We start from the raw sequence: 27,926 nt of genomic DNA on the forward strand, positions 1-27,926 counted from the left end.
TTGTCCTTTTCCTTATTTTAGGTTAACTTTTTAAAAGAATTTTGTGCGTTTTCCCAAACGCTACAACCTCAAAACAGAGATGCTTTTTTCAAGACTTTGTCAAATATGGGCATATTACCAGCTTTAGAAGTCATCCTTGTAAGTTTGTTTCTCCTTATAGTTAATTGCCATTATATATATATATATATTTTTTTTTTTACATTTTGATTTATTTTTTAAGATTTTATTTGAGAGAGCACAAGCAGGGGGAGAGGGAAAATCTGATACCCCGCTGAGCAGGACCCTGGGATCCTGACCTGAGGCAAAGGCAGCTGCTTAACCACATGAGCCACCCAGGCGCCCCAATTACCATTATATCTTTAATCCACAAAAATATATTTTTATGTAACATGCAAGTGTTTGACTATAGTCAGTATTATTAGCTGTATATTACATAAAGTAAAAAAGCTGTAAAATTCTAGTATTAGTCCTTACATACTACTGAAAGAATATTCAGAGGAATTTCCTGTATTTTTAATAAGTTGTTAGTTTTGCAGCCTATTGAAATGTTAAAGAAGAAAAGTAAACAGGAGTAAAAGAAAGGAACTTTATGCATAGAACAAATTTATATGCCAAATTTCCTTGACTTCTCTTATTGCGGTGTTTCCTTATAATTTGTTAGATTTTGGATTTACATAGCTAGAAGGTCTGTATTTTTATAATTATAGGAGAAATAAGTGCTTTTTATCTGCAGGGCATGGATGATACACAGGTGCGAAGTGCTGCTACTGATATATTCTCATACTTGGTTGAATATAATCCATCCATGGTACGAGAGTTTGTCATGCAGGAGGCACAACAGAATGATGATGTAAGTAAGAAGTTAACAGAGCAAAAAATAACCAACAAGGTAAATATTATTTGCACTAACAGTAAGTATTTATACATGGGGAGCTATAACTGTATTTATTATTTATTTTAAAGATTTAAATAGCTGATATTTGGGAAAGTGTAGCCAGAATGTGAAATGGCTTATTTTTCCCTAAATTGGCTCCTGTCTCAGTTTACAAATTGTGTCTTAAAGCAGTTGCTTGTTAATGCTCAACTTAAATGTCTTTTTAAATTTCTGAGATCACGTTTCTTAATTTTGTCATTAACATTGTCTTGTTTTAATCATTTAATCAATAAATTATTCTGTATATGGAATTATAAGTAACTTCCCTAGGAAAACATTGACTTTTTTAGGGGTAGATTCTCAAAATTATCAGGAATGAAGAAATGAAGCACAGTCCCTTGAAAAAGTATTTAGGGTACTTGTTTTACTGCCTAGCCATAAGGAACAAGCTGTTGTCTTGTTCACACACATGCACACACACACATATATCTGTTACAGAGTAAGTGAGGGAATCTATCCTGATAATGTGAAGGGCGCTCCTGGAGTACATGGTACATGGCATATGCAGCAGCCCCAAATGTGTATGCTCTTCTGTTTTACTTTTAGATCACTAAACCAATGATCCTAATTTTTTTTTCCTCCTTCCCCCAAAATCTTACAAATAACTTTTAAGAATAAACTGATACCTTTTTTTTTTGCCCTCAACTGCATCTTAAAAGGGGGAGCATCCTCTTGGGGGAGAAAAAATTTATGCACAATTCCTATTGTATTTTTACAAAATGAGAAAATAGACTTCTCCCTTTAAAAAAAAATCTTAATGTGTTGTGTCAAAGTGAAGTAGAATGCCTGGTGACTTCTGTGTTTAAGGTTGAGTTTTGTTTTGTTTTTGTTTTTGTTTATTGCCAGGGTAAGTGTAGAAAAGTACCAGTTTGAACTGTCGAATATTGTGTCACATTTTTCTTCAATAAAATAGTCTTATCCAGAGTGCCAAAATACCTGTATTAATTTAAAGACTATTCTTGCTGGCCCTGAAACCTACATGCACCTACAGTGATGTACTTCCTGCACACGCAGTAGGCCTCTTGATTCCCAGTCTGTCTTTAGGCCCATCCTACCACTGCATACACAGACAAGAGCAGAGATTTGCTCACTGCATCTGTTTGTAGTTACTCCTTGGGCCAGGAACACCAGTCATAGAGCCTCAGGAAAACTAGTAATCAATTTTCAGTGACATTTGGAATCCATGTAACAGACTTGTTCTCTGTGCTATCTAAATAGCATAGTATTGTTACCCTAATTTCACACATTTGGGTACCAAGCACATTTACTTTAAATGGAAACTTTGTATCATTTACATAAATGGAGAATAGATACAGGTCTCATTTGCTATAAATAGAAGGAATCTAGAGAAATGCAGTAGAAGTAGAACAATGGTGTAAATTCTAGCTAAATGCTAAACTGAAGGCCCATTATCTTCGTTCAGAAGGGAGATTTTTGTTATCAAGAAGTGTAAAGATCTCTTAGCGCCAAAGTTTGGTTTTTGCTTTAATCAAAAGAACTTAATAGAGAAAGAAACTTTCTTTTGTATTACTTAGTATAAATGTGCCTATACCACACTTGAGGGAAACTCTGCCATATATCCTATTAGTTAGTCATATCATTTGGATTGCAGTTAACAAGACATCTAGAGCTAGATACAATGCTGTAACATGCATAGTATGTGCTTTTCCATTCTCATAATAAGTGATCCTTACTGTGTGTACTTTTCTCACCAGGATATTTTGCTCATCAACCTCATTATAGAGCATATGATTTGTGATACAGACCCTGAACTTGGAGGAGCAGTCCAACTTATGGGCCTGCTTCGAACTTTAGTTGACCCAGAAAACATGTTAGCTACTGCCAATGTAAGCCACAGGCATTTTTCTCTTTTTCATACTAGTATGTTATTTATTATTGGTAGGAACCAATGCAGTTAAAATTCATGGAAGTGTTTTTGATTCCTTAGAAAACAGAGAAGACTGAATTTCTGGGTTTCTTTTACAAGCACTGTATGCATGTCCTCACTGCTCCCTTACTGGCAAATACAACAGAGGATAAACCTAGCAAAGGTAAGATAATGCAGGTTGGTAGTAAGGTTCTTTGTCCTTGACTTCTGAAGTTCAAAGTTGATGTAGAGTAATAGTCTTTTAAAGTTCAGCCATTTGGTTAACACAGAGGAGAGGTGTAGTAATATATTTTCAAAAAAGGTGTTCAAGGTAGAATTCCTTTAAAGTGCTATAATTGGAGATAATAAAATGCACAAGAGGAGATAATTGTTGCTGTCAGTATTTAAAAACAGATTTCTGTTAAAGCAATATATTTACATAGGTTAAATAGAAGGAAATAATTAGGAAAAATCATTTCAAGTTATTTGCACTCTGGATGTATAGAGCAAAGCTGCTTACTATTAAACTTTTTATTTGCATTGAGGATTATTCATAAGGTTAGGGATACTTCTGCATTTTATTCCTTTAGCTTGCATAGTGTGTGTTTAATTCTGAAAGTAGTTTTAGGGTCTTCAGTGGGAAATCCCTAACTGACATTTCAAGATTATTATTTTGTCGTATGAATTACCAGTATAGTATAACTAAGCCCTACTTAGAAAGTAAATGTTAAATTTATCCTTTTTTGTGATTCTAGAATCATGTCTTGGAAACCTGATAATTATTTTTCCTGTCTACTTTATTCATATTAAGTAAAGCTTGAGGCTTCTTTCCAAACACATATATTTAGTTCTGCAAACATTTATTTAAAAACCCATTGTGTGGAAGGCATTGTACTATAATCTTTAGGGACTAAATGGGGGAAATAAAAAGTGAGTAAAATATTTCCAGAGGATGGCTGCCTGCTGAGGAAGAAAGGTAAGCCAATAATCATAATCCAGTGTGGGTTCATCTGTGTAATAAGGGAGCCACAAAACACATTGGAATCACAGGAGCAGAGAGAGTAATTCCACCAAAGAGCAGGTGGGATCCTTCTGGATCTCCTATGCTATGTGTACATCTTAAAAGAGCATTCTTGCACTTGGGAATAAAGCAGATCTAATAGATTTGTGTCCCAGCTCTGCCTTATCATTCAGACTTGGGTTTTGTGAAACTAATTCATTAGAGTTAAGAAAATGTAAAGCACAGTTCTTGAGGCACATGATAGGGATTCAGTGTTTGTTTCCTTTTCCGTAACTTTAAAATTTTGGGTCAACAGAAAAGATTTTACTTGGTTGCAATTTGGATACTTAAATTTAGAAAGGAAAAGAATGTTAGTCATTAAATAAAATTGTGTTTTGTTTTCAGATGATTTTCAGACTGCCCAGTTGTTGGCGCTTGTACTGGAATTGTTAACATTCTGTGTGGAGCACCACACGTACCACATAAAAAACTATATTATCAATAAGGATATCCTCCGGAGAGTGCTGGTTCTGATGGCCTCGAAGCACGCTTTCTTGGCATTGTGTAAGTGTTGCTTCTGGTAGAATTATGACGTGTAGATTATCATGTTGTTGGTACCTTTGGGTCTTACTGCCTGAGAAGAAAAGATCACTGATGTCGAGAGACATAGATTTTTAACAGGAAACTACACCAATTATGTCATTTCGCCACAAGAGAATTTTCCTTTCACATCTTTCTCCATATACAGCAAAGGGCTTAGTATGTATCCACAAAATATGTTAAAGTATTTTATTCCACTATTAAAATGGCACCTAAGATCATTTTACCCTGTTACTTTTTAGTACTGCCTTCCTCATTACAAATTAGGCATTCTTGTGAATCTTACATTAAATCATGAAGAGCGTTTTTATAATTTGGAAAATCTATAGCTAATAGCACTGAGTTGCTAAAACACATTTCAAATTACAGAATGCCACATAAGTGTCTGTAGATGGTCCATTCTTTAATTGCACAAATATTTTTTCTCTGCCTTATTGAGCTATATTGAACATAAAACATTTTGTTACCTCAGATATTTTAGAGCAAGGGTGCCAAACTTCAGAAGTGACCACATCCAGCCTGTGCTCTATTTTTGCACAACCTGCAAGCCGAAAAGCAGTTTTTAGGTTTCTTAAAGGGTTGTTTAAAGAGAGAAAAAAACAAAAACAACTACAGAGGCCATGTGTGGCCTATGTAGCCTAAAATGTGTACTTGTAAACCAAATTTATGGGGAAGGTAACTTTAACTGTATTCTTAAGGCCCTAGTTTGTTAAAGTAAAACATGTTCCAGAATTGGAAATAGATTTAAGAATATTCTTGATCACAGCAGCCAGCCTTCTTTGGTAAGTTGACAGACCAAGTTTGGGGTACTTTAGAAGCTCAATAAGGTATGTCTGCTGGTAACTTCTGTCTTTTGGTGTCTATAGGTAAGTTTGGTTGTTTGGTGGTTGGTGGCATCACAGTCATTCACTAATTAGAAACCTAAACATATATCCATTTTTGCTATTTTTTTTAACTTCATTATTTTTTTACTTAATGGATTTTTTTAAAAGATCCTATAATTATAAAGACATGGTTTATAAGGATGTTTCTGATGTTGATTTGCTCTATAGTATTTTATTTTTAAAATAGTATTAGAGATTGGTATCCTAAAAATATTAAACTTGCTATCAGGGTAACAGTTGCCTTAGTTTTTCTGGTTAATATACACACTGCAGGATGGACTGAGAATACTTGTATTCATGGTATATTTTCATTTTCCACCTTTCAGATATTTAGTACAGTTACTTTCTTTGATTGTCCAGGAACTTTGATGTTACCTGAGTAATCTTTTTCAGCCAAAAGTAAGAGGTAGCATTTTATGGCATTAACCTAGACTGCTAAGGACAGCAAAAATAAATGAATTATTTTGGTTCTGCAGTACTAATATCCATGAGCTTAGTTAGCATTTGTAAAAGAAGAGCTTTTAAACTTATACTCCTTTTCCTCATATACCCACTACAGCAAAATAGAGCCCCACGACCAAGTTGAGAGGGAGTTTGTAACAAACGTTTCTTTGATGTCAACATAGAAAGTTTTGTTCCAGTGTGGGAAAGGGAAGTTAGGACAGAATGGAAAAACTAAATGAAGAAGTTAACCAGTTTTAGTTTGATAAATGTATTAAACACCATATTTTATCAGTTTTAAGCTCCATGTTTTAGACATTTATCATCTCTCAAATCAAGGTGAGTTATACTATTAATGGCATGTCATTGTGATTGATAGTTCTGTTTATTTGGTTTTCTTAGTGGTAGAGAAAGTTTTTGGCAATCAGGGGCATCTTAGATTTGATGAAGATGCTAGATACCTGGAAATTATAGGGAAAACACAGACCGTTAAGACCTAGGCTCAGCTGTCAAGAGGTTTTGAGTTCATTAGGAGGAGATAGTCATGTAAAAATCAAAATGTCAAAAGTACTATATTGAGGTGTGTTTGGAAGCAGAGTGGAAATAATTTATTCTACATGTAGGAGTCAGATCAGGAAAATTTTGCAAGAGAGGTAAATTGGGTTGTGTCTTGGTTCTGGGAGAACTTGACTTTCTTGGTTGCAGGCACAGTTGATGTTCATATGTGGGAAAGTGTAGCATGACAATGGTTTGTTGTGGGTGGAACATACGAGTCCAGTGGGAGAGTGCAGGAAAAGAAAAGCCTTTCAGTTCAGTTCATCTCTTTATTTTGCTTGCCATATTACAAAGAAATTTTCTCAGCAGCTTGAGAACTACGAAGAGATTCATTACAAGGAAGGTTATATTGTAGGAAGCTAAGCAAGTTAGCAAATTTTTAGTTGTTTTATTATTGTTTTTTAATGATAGCTCAGTTTGGAAAATGAGGACTCTTAAACGATCCTATGTGACTGTCTTCCCAGATTGAGAACATGAGTAGTTTCTGGAAGAAGATGCCAGTCATTAGGAATGAGCACTCTAGAACTGGCTTGAAGAGTATATAGTAGGAGTTTCTGATCAAGGATTTCTAAAAGAGCTAAGTGGGAGATTTAGGTTATTTTCAGTCTTCTAAGATTATACACGGAAAATACTGGGTATAATGTTTGAGGGAGGGATTAAGTTTAGATGCCCTGTCATAAGGACAGAAGATAATGAGTGGTTAAATGTAAACACTTTGGGGACTTACAGAACTTCTCATTTTTTTCTATCTGCTGCTTATTAGAATGTTTTTATCCTATTTAAAGACAACGAATCAGGTGTGTAGGTGAGACCAGCAATCCTTTCAAAATCTAGGTCTTCATAAGTTTAGGTATATACATACACCAGTTTTACCGTCTTGTTTCCTTGGCTTTTCAGGATTCATGTTGTCTAGCATTTGTTAAAATCATGGAAATCCATGACAGGAATGAAATAAAAATTTTATCGTAGATGCTTTTATTCAGCCATCATAAGTTACGTATGAGGCAAAAAGTGTCATCTTGGGACATGAACGCTCATGTGTTAACATAAAGATGAATTATTTGTTTTAAAGATGATTGAAACGAAGCACCAGAGATTCCTGGCATGTTAATGAAGGTTATAGATAAGAAGGGAAGCCGAGTGCACTTCACATTGGAGGTCTGCAGTTCTGCCAATAGGACCTATCCCAAAAGTGTTCTCTAATTTCCTTTGAGCAGTTTGACTTCATAGAGCTCGCTGGTACATTTTTGAAAGCAACTCTTACTCAACAGCAAGTAGTGGTTGGCTATTCTTGATGCAGGTTTCTTTTGGGGGAGGGGTCTGAATGGAAATAACCCAGTTCTGGATTTAAATAAATTAGAGCAAATGGAAATGAGCAAAACAGAGACCATTAGAAGCACCTCTGTCTGTACCAGCAGTTTCTGGACAGAACTGCTCTTGAGATAGTGGTGGCACTGCATAGCTTGGGCTTAGTGAATTCTAGGAAGGGAGTTTCTTTTCATTTACCTAGGAACTGCGTGCAGCCCACGGGGTTCAGCTAGTGTGTGTTACGGTAGGACACAAGTCTCCATGAAGCCTGCATAGTTGGAGGACAAACTCTTAAAATAATAGCTCTTGCCTTAATTACTAAAAACTTCACATTTGGCCTGAGCTCTAAAGTATTGATTTTTATTCTAACAAATGGAACTGCCTCACTAGTTCCTTTGTCAAGTGACATTATAAAACACCAAACTTTAAAATCATTGTTTTGGGAAGACAGACCCTTGTTAGGCTTTGACTTAACACACAGGTGCCTCTTATTGTTTAAAATGTCTTATTTCACCATGCTTATGTATTTGAAAATAATTCAGTAGTTTACAAAAAATGCAGTTACTATTCTATAAATTATTTTGAAGATCCCTGCCCAGAGTGTCACTTTAGAGAGAGACACTCTTAAATAAGTTGCATTGTTAAGGCACTTTATAGCCAACTGTACCTAATTGGGCATTCACTTGTGGACCTCTTTTCTGCCAACTAAAGAAACATTGAGCTGCTTTACTCCTCTGCCTTCCCACCCAGAAACCGTGTCAGCATGGTTGCCTGGCTACCTGCTCATGAAGGACTTGATTAATAACAAATTGGCAATTTAACGAGCCACTTCCATGATCTCCAAAGAAACCAAAATACAAACACAATATTTAATCTTGCCAACCGAAGACGATGTGACTGCATGAAGTGAGTATGCTTTTTTGAACTGTTTACAATAAGTGGGGCATTAACTTACTGACAAACTCCCATGTAGGTAAAGAGGGCTTTGTCTAGCTGTCTGAGTATATTTGGATCTTGACGAATGGTGACTTAAGTAACTCCCCATACCTCAAGATGTAAATATACCTTTTAATCTGTAAGTTAAAGCCTAATTAATTGTAAAAAGGAAAATGAGGAAAAAAATTAAAAAGCATACTCGCTGCAATAAGCATAGAGGACCACATTTTAAACAAAACAGCCTCTAAATTTATTTCTAAACTATGGGAAGGCAAGTTTTGGGTCATGCAGAGGTTTGTGGGTTTATAGTTACCCTGACACATCCACAAACCAACCAATGTAAACCCAGAACTCTAATGCAAAATAGTAAGAGTGTCCAAAAATAATGAAGATCAAATTATACAGTGGATTGCCCTAATAAAAGAACAGTTTTTCTGTTGTTTTTAAGGTGAATATAAAGGATATATTTAGCATTTTCATCTTAAGTAGTATGAAGTTAATTTGTTAGCCCTATTTTAGCTCTTACATTAGATGTAAAGTACATTTTGGTCATTAGGAAATTCCAGAGTTTTTCTGGCTCTTCAAGACTTGTGTTCTATAATGGCATACACTACTTCTAGGGTGCATTTTTCTGATAACCGTTTTGCAGTCCTTATCTTTAGGTTCATGCTTCTGGAGGCAGTAATATATCACTGCACGAAGAATTATATTAAGCAGGTCTTTTTAAAGAAAGTCTAAAATATGGAAGTGTGGTATGTAATTTGAACAATAATGCCTCTGTGTTTCAGGTGCTCTTCGTTTTAAGAGAAAGATTATTGGATTAAAAGATGAGTTTTACAACCGCTACATAATGAAAAGTTTTTTGTTTGAACCAGTAGTCAAAGCATTTCTCAACAATGGATCCCGCTACAATCTGATGAACTCTGCCATTATAGAGATGTTTGAATTTATTAGAGTGGTAGGTTCTATATTTGTTAGAATGTTGGTTTTAGTTATTTAAGATTATTAAATATGTATTATTGGTATTCTGGCTTGAGATTATATTTGAAGAAAATTTTTAAAAGAAGCTTGTAGAAATTCAAAGTAATGAAAACCAAAAAAATCTTCTCTCAGCAGCTGTGAGTCCTTCATAGGATGGCTTGAAAAAAAAAAACTGATCTAATGCTGTCATGATACTCTACTCATTTTAAGAAAGCAGAATGACAGTTGATAGAAAGTATTTGATGTGATTTTATTTTGTTTTAACTCTGAGGTTTTCTGAGTTTGGACTTTGCCCTCTATATTTTTAAAGAACGATTTCATAACAAACTCTATTCTTTACTAATAGTAGTTGGCTTGTTCGCCCATAAGTGTGTGTCAGAATTATCAGTAGCGTGGTTTTTTTTTTTTGATTATGGTAAAATGTTTACCATGTAAAATATGCCTTTGTAAGTGTACAGTTCCTTGGCATTAGTACACTCACACTGTTGTGCAGTTATCCCCGCTGTCCCTCTCTAGCACTTTCCTGTGATGTGCTGATCCCCCCCCCCACCATACTTACTTGAGTCATCTAGGTGGGACATGGGCATTTACTTGAGGAAGACCCATAGTTAGTTCAGAGACACACCAAAAATCAGAGACTGTGGAATAGCCACTTATGCCCATTTTCATTGTTTTGTTATATCTAAGACTGGCTAATAATTTTATGAAGTTAAACTGTTTTGGGCAGGTTTATGACTTAGTACAATTAAGTCTATCTTGCTAAAATAACATTTTTCCTATCGTATTTTTCATTATAATCTTTGTAGGAAGATATAAAGTCATTAACTGCTCATGTCATTGAAAATTACTGGAAAGCACTGGAAGATGTAGATTATGTACAGACATTTAAAGGATTGAAACTGAGATTTGAACAACAAAGAGAAAGGCAAGATAATCCCAAACTTGACAGGTAAATTACCACATTTTTAACCTATTCATTCAAGTTGTATGGTGGTGCCTCTTTTTGCTTGTTTCATATTATTTGGCTTGGCCAGGGGAGGGGATGAATGGTGGTTGCAGCTTTCTGTAATGGCTAATATGAATGTTTTCTGAAGGTGTGTGTGGTGTTAGTAGGATCTGTAGACTCTTCCTCGAGTATATATTAAGCTAGATAATGAGAAAGAAAACCATCACTTACATGGTAGTGGGGCTTCATGTGTCCAAAGCAAAATCAAAACGGTGTATTTTAAAGTCCATGAATTAGGACTTGTGAGTTTCTGATGTTAACAAGTTTAACAACTGATCCATGATAGTACAGTTTCCATAATAGTTTGATTGCACTAGTTAACACTTGATAGGGTGGAGTGTTTAGTTCTGTGAAAAGTCTGGTTCTTCATTAGCCTCTCCGTATATAAATCTGTTATCTCCTGTTCAAACGATCTAATTTGGAGCACCACTTGAAGATTATCTAAAAGTCTTTGGGTGAGTCCCTTAAGATTTTATTTATTAGAGCACTGGGACGGGGAGAGGCAGAGGCAGACTCTGCACTGAGCTGGGAACCCCATGTGGGACTTGATCCCAGGTTCCTGAGGTCACACCAGAGCTGAAGGCAGATGCTTATTAACTGATGTCAGTTAACCACCCAGGTGCCCTGAGTCTGTGTACTTTCTTCTCTTTACTCCTAGTATGCGTTCCATTTTGAGGAATCATAGATATCGAAGAGATGCCAGAACACTAGAAGATGAAGAGGAAATGTGGTTTAACACAGATGAAGATGACATGGAAGATGGAGAAGCTGTCGTGTCTCCGTCTGACAAAACTAAAAATGATGATGATATTATGGATCCAATAAGTAAATTCATGGAAAGGAAGAAATGTATGTTGAAAAACTGGGCAAGGAAAAATAGTGGCTTTCCAACTCCAGGCTTATTCTGTATTTCTTGACAAAATGGGGAGTATCTGCTTTGTCATGACCTAGATTTTAGAGACTTCATTGCTTTGTAGAATGTGAATTAATAGCTGCGGGTGAAGGTAGGGACCAAATTTTCTTAATCTGACTTGACCCAGGAGAAATACATTATTTCAGGAAGGGGAGGGACACTGAATACTGAAGGTCTCATTCCTTCTCAGTAGTGAATTGAACTTGTGTTTTTCCACAAGTGAAAAACACAGCAGAGGAGTGAGCAGTTAATTGTGGTTTAGTGCCACCTCATTTGGGGGGGATTAAAAAAAGAGGAGGATGAGTGACAACTATTGACAATATTCTTATTTTTAGTAAAAGAAAGTGAGGAAAAAGAGGTGCTTCTGAAAACGAATCTTTCTGGTCGGCAGAGCCCAAGTTTCAAGCTTTCCCTCTCTAGTGGAACCAAGACTTCTCTCACCAGCCAGTCACCTGCAACCAATCTGCCTGGTTCCCCAGGCTCCCCGGGATCCCCAGGATCTCCAGGCTCTCCTGGCTCTGTCCCTAAAAGTACATCTCAGACGGCAGCTATTACTACCAAGGTACGTTCTGACTTCCAGGCCTGTCTTCATTTCACCTTTCTCAACAGTAATTGTGACTAAGATTTCCTTTGGTTATTGTCTTTTGGAACTGGTCTAAGCTTTCTGAATGAGAAAGAGTAATTCTCCCACTACCATCTGAATGTATTGGAAACCTGAGCAATTTCTCAGAGGTTTTTATGACCAACACAAAAGGCTGAATGAATTATTTTGGTTATTTGCATTTTAGAACTCGGGTTCAGATTTGTGTCAGAACATTTACAGAAGTTTTAGTTATTCTTTATCAACTTGCCAGGTTACTACCCAGCTAAAGACTTGTATGGAAGAAAGGTCAGCATCTGGACACTCAAACATTGTTCTGTCAAGCAAGATTTATAAAAAAGAATTAGCCATCTATCATTCACATTTCGTAAGAAAGCATCACAATTTTAACAGCAAAAATGTGGACAAGACATAATATCAGAACAAAACCCAGTCCTTTTCACTACCTCCTGCTGTCCTGGACTAGCGGTTAACAGACTGGCATTTGGGATGGGTTGATCTAACCCAGGAATATAATGCCCCGTACACAGTTCTTTACTCTGCCGTGAGCATGAAACCCCTGAGGGCTAAGAAGTGAACCGATGTTAAACTGAAGGCGCAGGCTGAGGGCAGAGCAGGGTGAACTCTTCCATAGCCGCCCACAAAGAAGAGCTGCAGTGGTTTCTGGCGAAGGCAGGGGTCTAAAAGGAGGCCAGGAGGAAAGGCAGAATCGCCTACCTAACTTCTGATAGTCGGTCTGCCCTCGTTTCTAGTAGTCCGTTTATCTGTTGTAGTTTTCAAGATTTTGTAATGCACTGTTAAGTCTTAGAAACAGTAATTGTTAAATTGGAAGGTTTTATCTCCTGGCCATTTGCTAAATTTATATAGGAAAAATATGACTTTCAGTTGCATATAATCTCACTATCCAAAAATAGCCACACTTTGTATATTGGGGGTAGGGGGGCTGAGAATCTGTATCCTTTATCTAGTATTTGTGTGTTAAGATTCGTTTCTTAAAAGCTACATTTTTCTTTCTGAACAGGGAGGCCTCGTGGGTCTGGTAGATTATCCCGATGATGATGAAGATGATGACGAGGATGAAGACAAGGAAGACACGCTACCATTGTCAAAGAAAGCAAAGTTTGAGTCCTAATAATGGCAACTGCCTCCGATCAGTACCTGTTGAGAAAACTGGTTCTCCACCCCTCCCCCCTACAAAATCCACGAAAAGCAGTGGTCTCTTGTGAATGACTGATCCAGACCAGCCTCGCAAACTTGACTTCTGCTCATCAAGTGCCAATTCAATGGAGCAGGCGGAGGGGATAATACACATTTAGGGGAAAGACTTAAGCCTTTGAGCTCTCCAGCTTGGACCACACATTGCCCTTTTCTCAGGGAAGGAAATGGAAACAAAAAGCCAACAGGGCAGGGGTTTTGTAAGTGGAACTCTGGATTGACTGGTCAGTTGCTACAATCAGAATATGCTTTCTTGGACCATGTTTGAGACTCAGAAGAACAGGCTTTTGTGCCGTGATTCTTCACTAGTTAAGAATGCCAGCAGTTTCTTTGTATAAAGAGACCTGCCTTTAAAATCCTACATTCTGAACATTTTAGTCAAGCTACAACAGGTTTGGAAAACCTCTTTGGGGGAGGGGCGAATATAAAGTTTCCTCTTTTTTATCTGTTCCCTTTGCCCTTCAAACTGCAGATTTTTTTTTTTTAAGTGGGGATTTGTCCCTACTTGATTAAAGATTGAGTGGAATTCTAGATGTGGTCATTTGTGTCATAATTTTTTTTGTTTCATTTTGTTTTTTATTTTTTTTTTCTCCCCTGAGTGTATGCTTAGTTGTTGAGTATATATATTTGGGACCATTAAAACTTTTTTTGATGTAATATAACCTAACGTTGTGCTGGTACCTGTTTTACCATGTGTAATTTTTGTTCACAGTTCTTAATTTGTTTAGAGTTTTATGAAAGATGGTATAGTTTTTATTGACAAAAACAAAGTAATCTTACAACTATGTGCATACAAAAGCAATACTATTTTGTGACTAAATATTTTATATTAAAATTTACATCAGCAACTGTCTTGAGAATTCAGGGAAATAGAGTGGAATTTAAAATTTCAACAGTTTTGTTAAACCTAGAAACGTGAAATTAGTATTCCAAAGAGATTCTGAAATTTCATATCTTGGGAAAATGACGGTACATTAAATCAAAATCGAGGCTGGATGATTTAAAAATAACATTTGACTTTTGAATAATAAAAAGAAAAGTGAAGAGTAAGAGAAATTGTATTAGTTGTATGTTTTTTCTTTTTCTTTTTCTTTTTTTAACCACTCACTTTGGAATACCAGCTGCAGTTGTAAAAGTGGTGGTTCCTAAATAAATACTTGGCCAAAGGACCATCAGCTAGCTGTTCCCTTGTTACAACAGTATTTTTAAATAGGTTCTTATTGTCTTAGGTGTGCTAAAATTCTTAAAAGGAAATGAAAACAAATACTTCAATGTCACATTCCCTCACTTTTTTTTAAATAAGCTTTTAGAATTTACTGAAGGATGTGTTTGCAAATGTGAATAAAAATCCATACCCAGGAAGAGATACTATTTTAAGTATCCTCTACTTTAACTGAGTGTCGGACAAAGCACCGTGTGCTTCTGTCTTCTCTCTCTTGTTTAGTCCTCCGTAAATTCTAACGTGTGGTACCAAAAACAAGGTTCTGTTGAATAGCTGGGTAGAAAACCAGAAAGTGACAACCTGCTACTACAGTCACGAAATGAGTTTTATCGTTGGCTACGTATTTTTTTAACATAAATTTTAGGTGCATAATTAACTATAAGAGTTTAAGTGTATTTCACTACAGTATAGAGCTACTTGTGAGTCCCAAGTTGTGGGTATTAATAATTGAAGTTAATCAAGTTATCTTGAAAATAAAGAGAAGAAAGATCTGAAGTTCAATTATATTACGTCTTCCTTTGTGCCTTAACCCTACTGACGTTTCTGGCTAGGCTCCTGGAACACTTACTTGTCCTGGTATTCTGACGGTGCTTGAGAAGACGGGAGGAGCATCCCGTGCCTTCATAAATTATGATCCAGTATTTAAAAAAAGATATTCACTATCGGCCCTCAACATGTTAAGTGATACCCCTTCACTGATGGACGGTTGCTTGTTCTTAGCCATTAGTGATTACTGTTACTGAAGCAGAAAATTGACACAAGTTGCTGTAACAGAAATTAGATCTAAAATAACTTGTCATTTCATAGAGGAAGAACTTAGCAATAAATTGCTAGAAAGACAATTAACACTGGATTGACAAGTCCACCTGACACATAAGTCTGTGGTGCTGGACAGATGCCTGTCTTGGTAACGGATGTAAATACCACAGCGTGAACAGTTAGTTAGAAACTGTTATTTTCATTTTAATGATACGTATTGGTTCTTTTGCTCATTTTGCAATGTTGAAAATGGAAAAAAAAAATTTCACTTCCCATGTGATTACCCAACAACTTCTGACAAAGACAGACTTATAATTAACTACAGGAAACACCTTGATGTCCTGTCTTGTCCAGAAAAGCTACCCTTGCTTTTTTTTTTTTTTTTTAATAGAATTAAAGCCTGACTGTTTATTTCCCCGACTATACTCAAATCCTGTCTATAATTTTCTCTGGAAATCAGTTTTTGTGAATTTGGAAATGAAGAAGAGGCATGGAATGGGGGAACAGTCTTCCTGTTTTTGTTCTTAATTGATTTAAAGCAGTAGCCTTTGTAAAGTTTGCTAGATTAGAACAGCAAGCAGTTTAAACTGGAAGATATTTTTAAGTGGAAAACTTCAGTCAACAGAGTTCTAGTATTTACCATAAGTAATTGCTTAAACTGGCACTGTCAAAATCACTTCTGGAGGAAAATTCAGGTCCTTCAAAATTTTTAATATACAAGGTTATATTAACTTTTTCTTCCCTAACATCCATTTCAAGCAAAAGGATTATAAAAACAAGTTTTTAATGGGATAGATTATTGTCTGCCATTACACTGGGACTCCGAGAAGACGAAGTGGGGCAGTAGTATACTGTGACACCCAGTGGTAAACCAGTTTGATTTCTCTGTCTTTGGCTTTCATGTTTCATCTTGGCTCTTGAGAATGATAATTAAAAGGAAACTACGTGTAGGACTCCTCTCTTCAGATAGATGAATGCCTACTGGAGTCAGATGTCTTGGTCTTAAAATAGCGCTGGATGGAGAGACCAGTTTCCTTGACCTTTTCGCTGTCCTAGGTAAGTTCTGTGGACTTGGAATACAGATTTCTCCAACATGATGCTAAATGGGTTTTGGTTTAACTTCTATTCCCACCATTTTAAAGAAATGTATCTGGTTTATCACATTCTACCTACCAACTGAATGGACCATTTTCCATTACCTTTCTTGACACTTGGGTAAGAAATCCTAAAGCACATGGTGTTACAGAGGCCAATGTATGGAGAAGACCATCCTTCACACATACTTATACAAATACTGCCTTTCCATCCCCTTAAACACTGGAATTCTTTACCGCCTCACCTTGGGTGCTCATCTTCCTAAGCTCCGGTCAGAGCGCCTCCGTACTTGAATGTCCCTGACCCAGTCACGTGTGCTGTGCCCTGAAAGACGGCCTTAACCTGTCATGTGCTCCTGTGAATGCGCTTCCTCCTGCCTTGCCTGCTGATAAACGTCTGTTCATCTTCCAGCATTTGGAAATACGCCCGACACTGTTCCTTCCTTGAGGAAGGGGTTTACATCCTTTTCAGCTTTGTTTCTGTGGTATCTACTAGCATGATACCCAGCCCATAGATGGCCCTGTGAAATGTTTACTGGGTACACGAAGAAAAGATCGAGTAATGTGCACACGAGAATATACAGACTGGGAAAGTCTTTTGGCTGATGCCCTCAACAGAGTCGAGTCTGACTCATTCTTGACCATAAGATCCCCTCTGTGGATGTTAAGGGAGGGCTTGAGGACCTCTGTCCTGTCCTTTGTACCTTTGGGCCTTAGGTTAGTAATACCAACAAGGGACAATTTTAAGTTCACAGAATTACCCTTCATCGAATCATTTCAGCAACTCCTAAAATTCTATTTAAGCCTGCCTGGTCTCTTCCCTGGCTCCAGTACCTTTAACTCATTAACTATGTCTCTTACTGGGTTTTTAGGCCAATCTGTAAGTTCAGACCCCTGCCTTTTATCACTGGACCTAGCCATGAGCTACCAGTCTACAGAACATGCACCTCTTGGGATCGGACGTTTATTAAATCTCATCCTCTTACTAAACTTTCACATCTCAGTATAATTCCTGGAATGTGAGATCCTAGAAGGCAGACCGCGCTATAGCGGTTCTCTTTGTGCCGTTGTTGGTATAACAGAGGACAGGAGGATGCACAGATAGTAGATAGGCTGGGCAGAGTTCCTGTGTGGAATCAATGGATACTTGTCACAGGAACGGTAAAGAGCCTGGAAAATGTGGTCACTCGAAAATTACAGCACTTCATTTTAGCATTAAATATCTTTCTACAGGAATGTGTTTCTGTTGCCTTACAGGGAAAAGCAGAGTAATCCTACTCTTAATTACTGTAATTCATAAGGAAATTGCTACTTCGGTTTTTCCCATCCTCAGTTGTAAAGCACAATTGCAAAGAACAGAAGGCAGTAACGAGACCGCTCATTAACCAACCTCCACGATGGTTCTGTTGGGTCTGTGCTGTGAGGTGGGAGTCCCATCAAGACCAAGAGCCCAGAAAAATTTTGCTTGTAGGATTCCAGGGTGGCTTTCAACAAGTTTAGACAGAATGTGAGCCTTGCTATTAGTGAAAATGTTTCAGCCAAATTCACCCTGCCCCCACTGAAGCCTTTGGAAAACCTATTCTGGAAGGGTAAGAGGGTTTGGGTGGGGTGGATGGAATAAACCAAGGAGGCTGAGGGAGTCCTCGGGAAATGTCACATCCATGCATGCTGATGGATCAGTGCGGTCTAGATTTCCTGGTAGAAATTGGTGAAAAGTTGAGAACACAGACCAAGTATTATAGACAACATAGAAAGATCTGGGTTTGAATTCTCACTCTGCTACTAAGACCTTAGGCAAGTTCCTTGAGCCTTGGTTTTCCCATCTCTAACGGAAGTAACATCACAAGTGTGAAGACCACAGAATAGATGTGTGCGTGCGTGCATGCGTGTGTGTGTGTGTGTGTGGAGTGAGAGGGAGGGAGAGACAGCAACTCTCCCAATGGTAGCTACTCGATGGATGGTAGCTAATGTGTTATATTAACACCGTCCACACCTGGAAGGACGTGGCTACGCTGTGAACCATTCACAACCTGAAATCGCCTGTTTTTAGACGTCACTCGCAGTCTGCGGCATGGGGCTCAGTATACAATGCACCGGCTAAGAGCGCACACCCAGGAATGGCACAGTAAGGAGCCTGGCAAAGCCTCCCTCAAAAAGCAATTTTAAAACTGGGTAAAATTGTCAGAATGAACTCTGTCACCCCTCCACCCTCAAATAAATTAATCTTAGGAAAAAATACCTAGTAAGAACAGTGAATAGTCTGTGGCATTTTGGTCTGGGGTTACTCGCCTCCCCACCCTCCCCCACTCACTCAGCTCAACCTGCTACCCGTGCAGGTCGGCGTGAACATGCTTTCAGAACCGGAAGCGGCCTCTCGGAATGCAGGAAAACACACACGTGTTTGGTTGTGCACAGAAACAGCTTGACCAAGGGGGACAAAGATGACTCAAATTATTAAACTGAGAAACGAAAGACATTTGGTTGGGGCCACTGTTACCAACTTTACAGAAATATAAAGGAATTTTTTTTTAATTTTTATGTTAGAGAGTGTGTGTGGGCTCGCAAGCAGGGAGAGGCAAAAGGAGAAAGAATCTGAAGCAGCCTCTGCACTGAGTGGGAGCAGCGAGCCTGATGCAGGGCTCAATCCTGCATGATCCATGAGATCATGACCCGAGCCTAACACAAGAGCTGGGACACTTAACCAACTGAGCCACCCAGGCACTCCAATTATAAAGGAATATTATGATTAACTGTATACCAATAAATTGAGTAACTTAGATAAGATGGACAGATTCTTGAAAGACATAAACTACTGAAATTAACTCGAGAAGAAACAGGCAGAAATCTGGACAGACCAGTAATCAAAAACTTCCCAACAAAACTCCAGTACCAGATGGCCTCACTGGTGAATTCTACCAAATATTTAAAGAATAATTAATACCAATTATCAAATTCTTCCACAAATCAGAAGAGGAAGGATCACTTCCCCACTCATGATAGAAGACTAGCATTGCCCTGATACCAAAATCAGGCAAGGACACCACAAGAAAAGAAAATGACAAGCTAATATCCCTGATGGGCACAGATGCAAAAATCATCAACAAAATACATTATCAAACCAAATTCAACAATACATTAGAAGGATCGTACGCCATGGTCACTTGGGATTTATTCCAGATGTATAGGGATGGTTCAACATCTACAAATCAATCAATGTGATACATCAATAAAACAAAAGATAAAAATCACAGGATCATCTCCATGGATGCAGAAACAACATTTGACAAAATTCATCTAATGATGATTAAAACTCTCAGAAAAACAGGTATATATAGAGAGAAGACATCTCAACATAATAAACCCCATGGGTAACAAGCCCTCAGGTAACATCGTGCTCAATGGTGAAAAGCTAAAAGCTTTTCCTCTAAGATCAGGGACAAGACAAGGAGACAAGGATGCCCGTTCTTGCCACTGATGTTCAGTAGAGTGCTGGGAGTTCTGGCCAAAAACACTAGGCAAAAAGAAGGAAGTAAAATTGTCAGTATTTGCAGAGGACAGGACATTACAAAGAGAAAACTAAAGGCTCCGCTACAAGTTTTGTTAGAAGCAGTACATTAATTCAGTAAAGATGCAGGATACAAAATCAACATATAAAATTCGGCTGCATTTCTACACACTAATGACCTACTCAGAGAAGTGAGGGCTCAGGACCAAGGTAGAGTAGGGGGACCCTGAGCTCACCTCCTCCCAAAGACACACCGAACTCTACAGCTCCAGACAGAGCCACCACCTTTGGGAGGACCTAAGACCTGCAGAACAGACCACACCTGACAAAAAAAAGACAAGAAAAAGTCACCGACAGGATGGAGGGGTGGAGACGTGGTTTGGTCAGGACCCACAACCCCGCAAAGATAGAGGTTCTTCCTGAAGAACAAGAGATCTGGGCTCCACAGCTTGGAGACCTGTCCTGGGAAGATGAGCCCCCATAGCACCCGGCTTTGCAAATGGAGGGGGCTTCATGCCCGGGAAGAGCTGAGGGAAACCAAGGCTGGACCCCCACATCTCACTCGCTCCGAGCCCCAGCGCAGATGCAGCAGTGTGGAAAGTGCCTGGGTTACATGTGTAGGAAATCCACTCCCTACCTTAGGGCATTGCCGGAAGGGCAGGGATTCACTGGAATGTTCCCTGGTAATGTAAGAACAGGTGGGCACCCTTTCTGGGGGCGCAGTGGGGCAGGGCACTTACCTTCCTCCTGGAAGCCCAGTGCGGGCAGGAATGTCTCCAGTTACTCTGCTGACCCTGCTCGGCCCTCCCCAGGGTTCCCCTGGGAACGTGCTCTGCCAACCCTCCGGATAGGCCTGGAGCCCCTCACAAGTGGCTCTCTGCCCCACCTCATGGGGTGGGCGGGCTCAGCCAGCACTGGAGCCCTCCAGAGGGCCCCAAACCCACACAGCAACGTGCCTGCAACAGTGGTGGCCAGGCCGCTTGGGCAGGCAAGCCAAGGCCAAGCTCGCACCCTGGCACACTCAGGCCAGACCAGCTGCCGTGGGACCTCACAGGCAATCCCTCTGCAGGACAGCCCCACGCGCCAGCGAGCCTACACCAAAAGTGACCCAGCCGTGACAGCAGGGAGCTCGCAGCCCACACAGGGGACACTCCTAGGGCACCTGGCTCAGGGGACCAGGGAGGTCTGTGCTCCTGGGCCCCAAAGGACACCTTCTGCATAAAGCCACTCTTTCAATACTGGGGGAATTAACTGACCGACCCCACAAATCATAATGAGAAGTGGACAAAATGAGTGCAAGGAATATGTTCGAAAGGAAAGAACAAGACAAAACCTCAGGAAAGGAAACAGATAAGCAATCGACCTCTTAAAGAGTTAAAACAGCTGTAAGGATACTCAATAAACTTCGTGAAGAACAGACGAACACAGTGAGAACTTCAACTAACAGAAAATATAAAAGGGAACCAACCAGAGCTGAAAAATATATTAACAAATAAAAAAAATACACTAGATAGAATCAACAGCAGACAAGAGGATACAGAACAGATCAGTGATCTGGAAGACAGGGTAGGGAGAATCATCCCAGCTGAACAGTGAAAAGAACATTAAAAAATGAGGATAGGTTAAGTAACCTCTAAGACAACATCAAGCACACTAACAATCACATTATAGAGGTCCCAGAAAAAGAGGAGAGTAAGGGGCAAAAAACTTATTTGAAGAAATAATAGCTGGGAACTTCCCTAAGCTGGGGAAAAAAGGACATCAGACCCAGGAAACACAGACCCAAACAAGATAATCCCAAGGAGGTCCACATCAAAACAGATAATAATCAAAATGTCAAAAATTAAAGATAAAAGAATCTTAAAAACCTTAAGAGAAAAAGCAACTAGTTGTATATAACTATAGTTGTATATAACTATACATATACATATACATATACATATACAACTAATTGTATATAACTAGTTATATACAAGGGAAATCCCCCATAAAGCTATAAACTGATTTTTTTTTAGCAGAAACTTTGCAGAAGGGAGTGGTATGAGATATTCAAAGAGAAAAAGAAGGGAAAAACCAATAGGCAAGCATCCTCTACCTGGCAAGGTTATCATTCAGAATTAAAGAAGAGGGGCATCTGGGTGGCTCAGTGGGTTAAGCCTCTGCCTTCAGCTCAGGTCATGATCTCAGGGTCCTGGGATGGAGCCCCACATTGGGCTCTCTGCAAAGCGGGGAGCTTGTTTCCCCCCCTCTCTCTGCCTGCCTCTCTGCCTACTTGTGATCTCTGTCGAATAAAGAAAAATCTTTAAAAAAATAAAAAAGAATTAAAGAAGAAATGAGAGAAAAGTTAAAGAAGTTTATCACTACTAAGTCAACCTTACAAGTAATATTAAAGGGACTTCTTTCAATGGAAAAGAAAAGGCCATAATAGAAGAAAATTATAAATGGAAAAAAGATCTCACAAAAGCACACATGAAGGTAAGAGTCTGAAAACTATAAGGTATTAATGAAAGAAACTGATGAGAACACAAACAAATGGAAGACATACCATGCTCGTGGATTGGGACAATTAATATTGTTAAAATGTCCACACTACCCAAAGCAATCTAAAGAGTCAATGTAATCTCCATCAAATAATCATTGCAGAAATGCAAATTGAAACCTCAATGAGATACCAACTCACACCTGCCAGAATGGCCAGTATCAAAAAAGACAAATAACAAGGGTTGGAAAAGATAGGGAGAAAAGAGAACCCATATTGTTGGTGGGAATGCAAAATGGCACCTTCATGATGAAAAACAGTATGGAGGTTCCTTAAAACATTAAACACAGAACTAGCATATAAACTAACAGTTCCACTACTGGGTATTACCCAAAAAAGACAATAGCACTAATTCAAAAAGATACATGCACCCCTATGCTTATAGCAGCATTATTTACAATAGCCAAAATATGGAAGCAACTTAAGGGTCATCAATAGATGAATGAAAGAGATAGGGTACAGTGTGTGTGTGTGTGTGTGTGTGTGTGTGTGTGTGTGTATGTGTGCGCACACACACAGACACATATTTACAAACACACAATGATATATTGTAATGGTAATATACCTAAACTTAGAAATCTCCCATTTGCAGTAACATGGATTGACCCAGAGGGTATTATGCTAAGTGAAATAAGTCTGAGAAAGAAAAATTATGCAAAAAAGCACGATTTTATTTATATGTGGAACCAAAAAACCCAAAACAAATGAACAAAAACAAAATAGAAACAGACTCATTGATGCAGAGAACAATCTGTTGGTTGCCAGACAGAAGATAGGGTGGGTGATGAGCAAAATAGGGGAAAGAGATGAAAAGGTACAAACTTCCAGTTACAAGATGACTAAGACACAGAGATACAATGTACAGCATAGGAAACAGAGTGACAATATGCAACAACTTTGTATGGTAATAGATGGTAGCAAGATTTATTGTGGTGATCACTTTATATATATATATATATATATATATATAAAATATATAAATAATACATATATATGTGTGTGTGTACACACACACACACATTGGATTGCTATGTTGTACACCTACAGATAATATAATATTCTATGTCAACTAGAATAAAAAAAGAAATTAAGAAAACCATCCCATTCACAACTGCACCATAAAGAAAATACTTAGAAATAAATTTAACCAAAAAGGTGAAAAACCTGTATGTACTCAGAACTATTTAAGACACTGATGAAAGAAACTGAAGACACACAGAAAAGGGAAAGTACTCTGTATTCATAAATTGGAAGACAGAGTTGTTAATATGTCCATACTATCCAACACAGTCCACAGATTTAATGCAATCCCTTTCAAAATTACAATGGCACTTTTTGCAGAAATAGAAAAAAACAGGCTAAAATTTGTACAGAACCTCAAAAGACCTTGAATGCCCAAAGCAATCTTGGGAAAGAAGAAAGTGGGAGGCATCACACTTCCTGTTTCAGTGTATTACAAACATATAATAATAAAAAAAGTAGGATATTGGCACAACAGAAACAGATCAAAGGAACAGAAAAGAGAGCCAATAAATAAATCCACACATACATACTCAATTAATTTACATCATAAGACAAGAACATACAAAGGGAAAAGGACAGTCTCTTCAATAAGTGGTTCTGGGAATACTGGATAGTCGCGTGCAAAAGAATGAAACTGGACCACTAACTTACCACATGCAAAAAACTACAGCAAAAAAAAAAAAAAAACTCAAAATGGATTAAAGACTTGAACATAATATCTGAAACTATACAGACTCCTAGAAGAAAGCATAGGCAATAGCTTCTTGAGATGAGTTTTGATGATTTTTTGAGTCTGGCACCAAAAGGAAAAGCCACAAAAGCAAAAATAAATGAGTGGGACTATATTACACTAAAATGCTTCTGCACAGCAAAGGAAACCATCAAGAAAATGAAAAGATAGCCTATACTCAGTGGGAGAAAATATTTCCTCATCACACCCAATATAGGATTAATATGCAAAATATAAGAAAGAACTCATACAACTTGATACCAAAGCCCCAAACAATCCAATTAAAAAGTAGGCAGAGAATTTGAATAGACATTTTTCCAAAAGAGACATACTGATTGCCACAAGCACTTGAAAAATGCTCAACATCCCCAATCACCGGGAAATGCAAATAAAACCAAAAGGAGATCTCACCTAATGCCTATTAGAATAGTAGTTATCAAAAAGAGATAATTAGGTTGGTGAGAATGTGGAGAAAAGGGAACCTCTGTACACAGATGCTGTGAATATAAAATTATGCCACCACTGAAAAAAGTATGGAGGGCCCTCAAAAAATTACAAAATAGGTTTTTCATACGATCTAATAATTCCACTTCTACATATCTAAAAGAAATGAAAACACCATATGTTTGCTCCCCATATCACTGCAGCTTTACTTACCCCAGCCAAGACATAGAAGCAACCTAAGTGTCCATCAAGGCAAGAAAGAGAAAGAAAATGTGGTAAATACAGACGATGGGATATTCAGCCATGAAACAAGGGAAATCTTGCCATCTGCAACATTATAGATGGATCCTAAGGGCATTATACTAAGTGAAATAAGTCCAAAAAAGACAAACACTATTTCATCTCACATGTGGAATCTTTAAACAAACAGACTGACAGTGAACACATTATTGCCAGAGGTGGGGAGTGGAGGGCGACGAGAGGGGTAAAAAGGTACAAACTTCCGGTTTTAAAGTAAGTAGATTATGGGGATGTAACGTACAGCAAGGTGACGACAGAAATATTATAGGATGGTATATGCGAAATTTGCTAAGATCCTAAAAGTTCTCATCACAAAATAAAACACTGGGGGAGGAGGGGTCCCAGATGGCAGAGGAATAGGAGACGTGAATTTTGTCCGGTCCCAGGAATTCAGCTGAAGAGCTCTCAACTCATTCTGAACACCTCCCAAAAATGGGAGAGCAAAGACAAGAATAACCGCAACACTCTCTGGAAGGTAGGACAGGTGGAGAAGTGAATCCGAGGTCATAAACGGGAAGATAGACCACAGGGGCAGGGGCCGGCTCCGGGCAAGCGAGAGAGCGGCGGAGCACAAAATGGGAATGTTGAGAAGTCTGCTCCGCTGGGGATGTCGCTCCCGTGGCTAAGCGGGGAGGTGGAACCCTTGCTGGGTCAGTGTGGTCTCAGGTAGGTCGGGGTCACAGAAAGACTGCGGGTGCCTGAGTGTGGCAGAGCTGCCAGGTATGGGAGCCGGGAGGCCGGCTGTAGAGACAGAGCCTAGGAGTGGGCTATCCGCTCCGGACTGCCAAAAACCATGATCCCCGGCAGAGTCGGGCCACTACTCTTTCAGCAGGGACCCCACAAGTGGCAGATCTGGGGAGAACCCACCCTTCCTTCCCAGGGAGGAGCAGCATAGGGACATACTGCAGGAATCTGCTGGGTTTGGAGACTCCAAATGGGGTCATGCGCCAGAGATAGAAAAGCTCGGTCACAGGCCAGGTGAGCACATTCTCGTCCTCCAAAGCTGTACAGGAGGCTTTCAGGAAACAAAAGCTCCCGAGAGCAAACCCCAGCAGAGCAGATTGCTTAGACCGGCCCCTGGCAAGAGTGGTGCCATTCCACCTCGGGCAAAGACATTTGAGAATCACTGCGATGGTCCCTCCCCCAGAAGATCAGCAAGAACATCCAGCCAAGACCAAGTTTACCCATCAATGAGAACTGCAAAACTTCAGAGCTAGGGGAGTACAGCACATAGAATTCATGGCTTTTTCCCCATGATTCTTTAGTCTTTCAACATTAATTTTTAAAAATTTTATTCTTTCCTTTTTCAACCAATTTCTTATTTTATGAACTCCTTTTTAAAATCTTTTTTAATGTTTGTTTTTACACTTATATTCTATTCATTGTATTTAATCATATTTTTGTATATATAAGTTTTTATTTCTACAATTTTGGGATACAGCTTCTTCTAACAGATCAAAATACACTAAAAATCTAGTGTATGGCTCTATTCAACTGTTTGATCATATTCTCTTTTTTTTGTTTTTTCCCTGTTTCTTACCTTTTTTTTGTTAAAGTCTTTTTAAATTTTCATCTTTACAGATATATTCTACCCTTGCAACATATTTAATTCTATTTTTGTATACATAAGTTTTTCTTTCTTTACAATTTCAAGATATAGTTTCTTCTAACAAACTGATCAAAATACACTCAGGAGATAGCATATTGCTCTATTCTATTCAACTGTGTGTTTATATCCCTTCCCTTTTTTGTTAGTTTTCCTTTGTTTTGTTTTTTTTTCTTGTCTTTTAATTTCCATCTTTACAGTTACATTCTATACTTTCACTCTATCTACTTTCATTTTTGTACATATATAAATTTTTCTTTCTTTACAATTTTGGGATTTTAGTTTTCTAAAAAACAGACCAAAATACACACAGAATCCAGTTTATTGTTCTTTTCTGCTCACCTGTCTGATTATATTCTTTCTCTTCGTTTTCTTTTTCCCTGCAGTTTTGGGTCTCTTCTGATTCATTTAGTTATATTTCTCTGGGGTCGTTGTTGTCATTTTAATATTTTGTTGTTTCAACTATTCTTCTTTGGGCAGATAATAAGATGGAGAAATCCCTCTTGGTCATAATGCATAATTCTTTTTGTTTGTTGCTGGATTCATTTCTTAGTATTTTGTTGAGGATGTTTTAACCATATGCATGAGGTAGTGTTTTGTGGTTTTCTTTTTGTGATGACTTTGTCTGAAATTGGTATCAAGGAATACTGACCTCACAGAATCAGATGGGAAGTTACCCCTCTTCTGTGTTTTGGAAGAATTTGTGAAAACTGGATAATTCAGTGCTGAAACCATCTCACCTGGTCTTTTCTTTGTGGGTAGTCTTTTGATCACTAATTCAATCTCTACACTAGTTATGTGGATCTGTTCAAATTGTCTATTCTTTTTTATTGATGTAAAATGACATACAACATTATATGAGTTACAGGTATATAGCATAAGGATGTACTTGTCTATACTGCAAAATGATCATCACAATAACTCTAGTTAACATCTGTCGCCACACTCAGTTCCAAATTTTTAAAAACATTTTTATTTAAATTCAGTTAATTAACATGTAATGTATTATTGGTTTCAGAGGTCTAGACCTGTGATTCATCTGTCTTGTATAATACCCAGGGGTCATTACATCACATGCCCTCCTTAATGTCCATCATCCAGTTACCCCATCCCTCTACATCCCACCCATCTAGCAACCTTAGTTTGTTTCCTATGATTAAGAGTCTTACAGTTTGTCTCCCTCTCTGGTTTCATCTTGTTTTATTTTTTCCTCTCTTCTCCTATGATCCTTTGTTTTGTTTCTTAAATTCCACATATCAGTGAGATAGTATGATAATTGTCTTACTCTGATTGACTTGTTTTGCTTAACATGATACCCTCTAGTTCCATTCATGTCATTGCAAATGGCAAGATTTTTTTTGATGCTGACGTAATATTCCATTTGTGTGGGTATGTGAGGGAGACAGAGAGTGTGTGTGTGTGTACACACACCACATCTTCTTTACCCATTCTTCTGTTGACGG

The 27,926-nt window shown here is 38.3% G+C and overlaps 1 protein-coding gene across 2 annotated transcripts in view; it reads left to right on the forward strand.

Moving 5' to 3' along the window:
- The window catches only part of PPP4R3A (protein phosphatase 4 regulatory subunit 3A), a 37,086-nt gene extending 23,314 nt beyond the window's left edge, over positions 1 to 13,772 (forward strand). The window contains exons 6-15 of one of the 2 annotated variants that reach the window (XM_080809126.1): positions 22 to 138; positions 734 to 889; positions 2,650 to 2,781; positions 2,883 to 2,985; positions 4,207 to 4,365; positions 9,314 to 9,483; positions 10,313 to 10,455; positions 11,171 to 11,361; positions 11,761 to 11,987; positions 13,048 to 13,772. In XM_080809126.1, coding sequence (XP_080665252.1) covers positions 22 to 138; positions 734 to 889; positions 2,650 to 2,781; positions 2,883 to 2,985; positions 4,207 to 4,365; positions 9,314 to 9,483; positions 10,313 to 10,455; positions 11,171 to 11,361; positions 11,761 to 11,987; positions 13,048 to 13,158 — 1,509 coding nt within the window. In that variant the 3' untranslated portion in view covers positions 13,159 to 13,772. The remainder of the gene's footprint in view (positions 1 to 21; positions 139 to 733; positions 890 to 2,649; positions 2,782 to 2,882; positions 2,986 to 4,206; positions 4,366 to 9,313; positions 9,484 to 10,312; positions 10,456 to 11,170; positions 11,362 to 11,760; positions 11,988 to 13,047) is intronic. The other variant, XM_080809127.1, reaches the window with a different exon arrangement.
- The last annotated feature ends 14,154 nt before the right edge of the window (positions 13,773 to 27,926 follow it).

This window comes from Martes martes (genome assembly GCF_963455335.1).
Source record: "Martes martes genome assembly, chromosome: 7".
In the NCBI taxonomy this organism is placed as follows: domain Eukaryota; kingdom Metazoa; phylum Chordata; class Mammalia; order Carnivora; family Mustelidae; genus Martes; species Martes martes.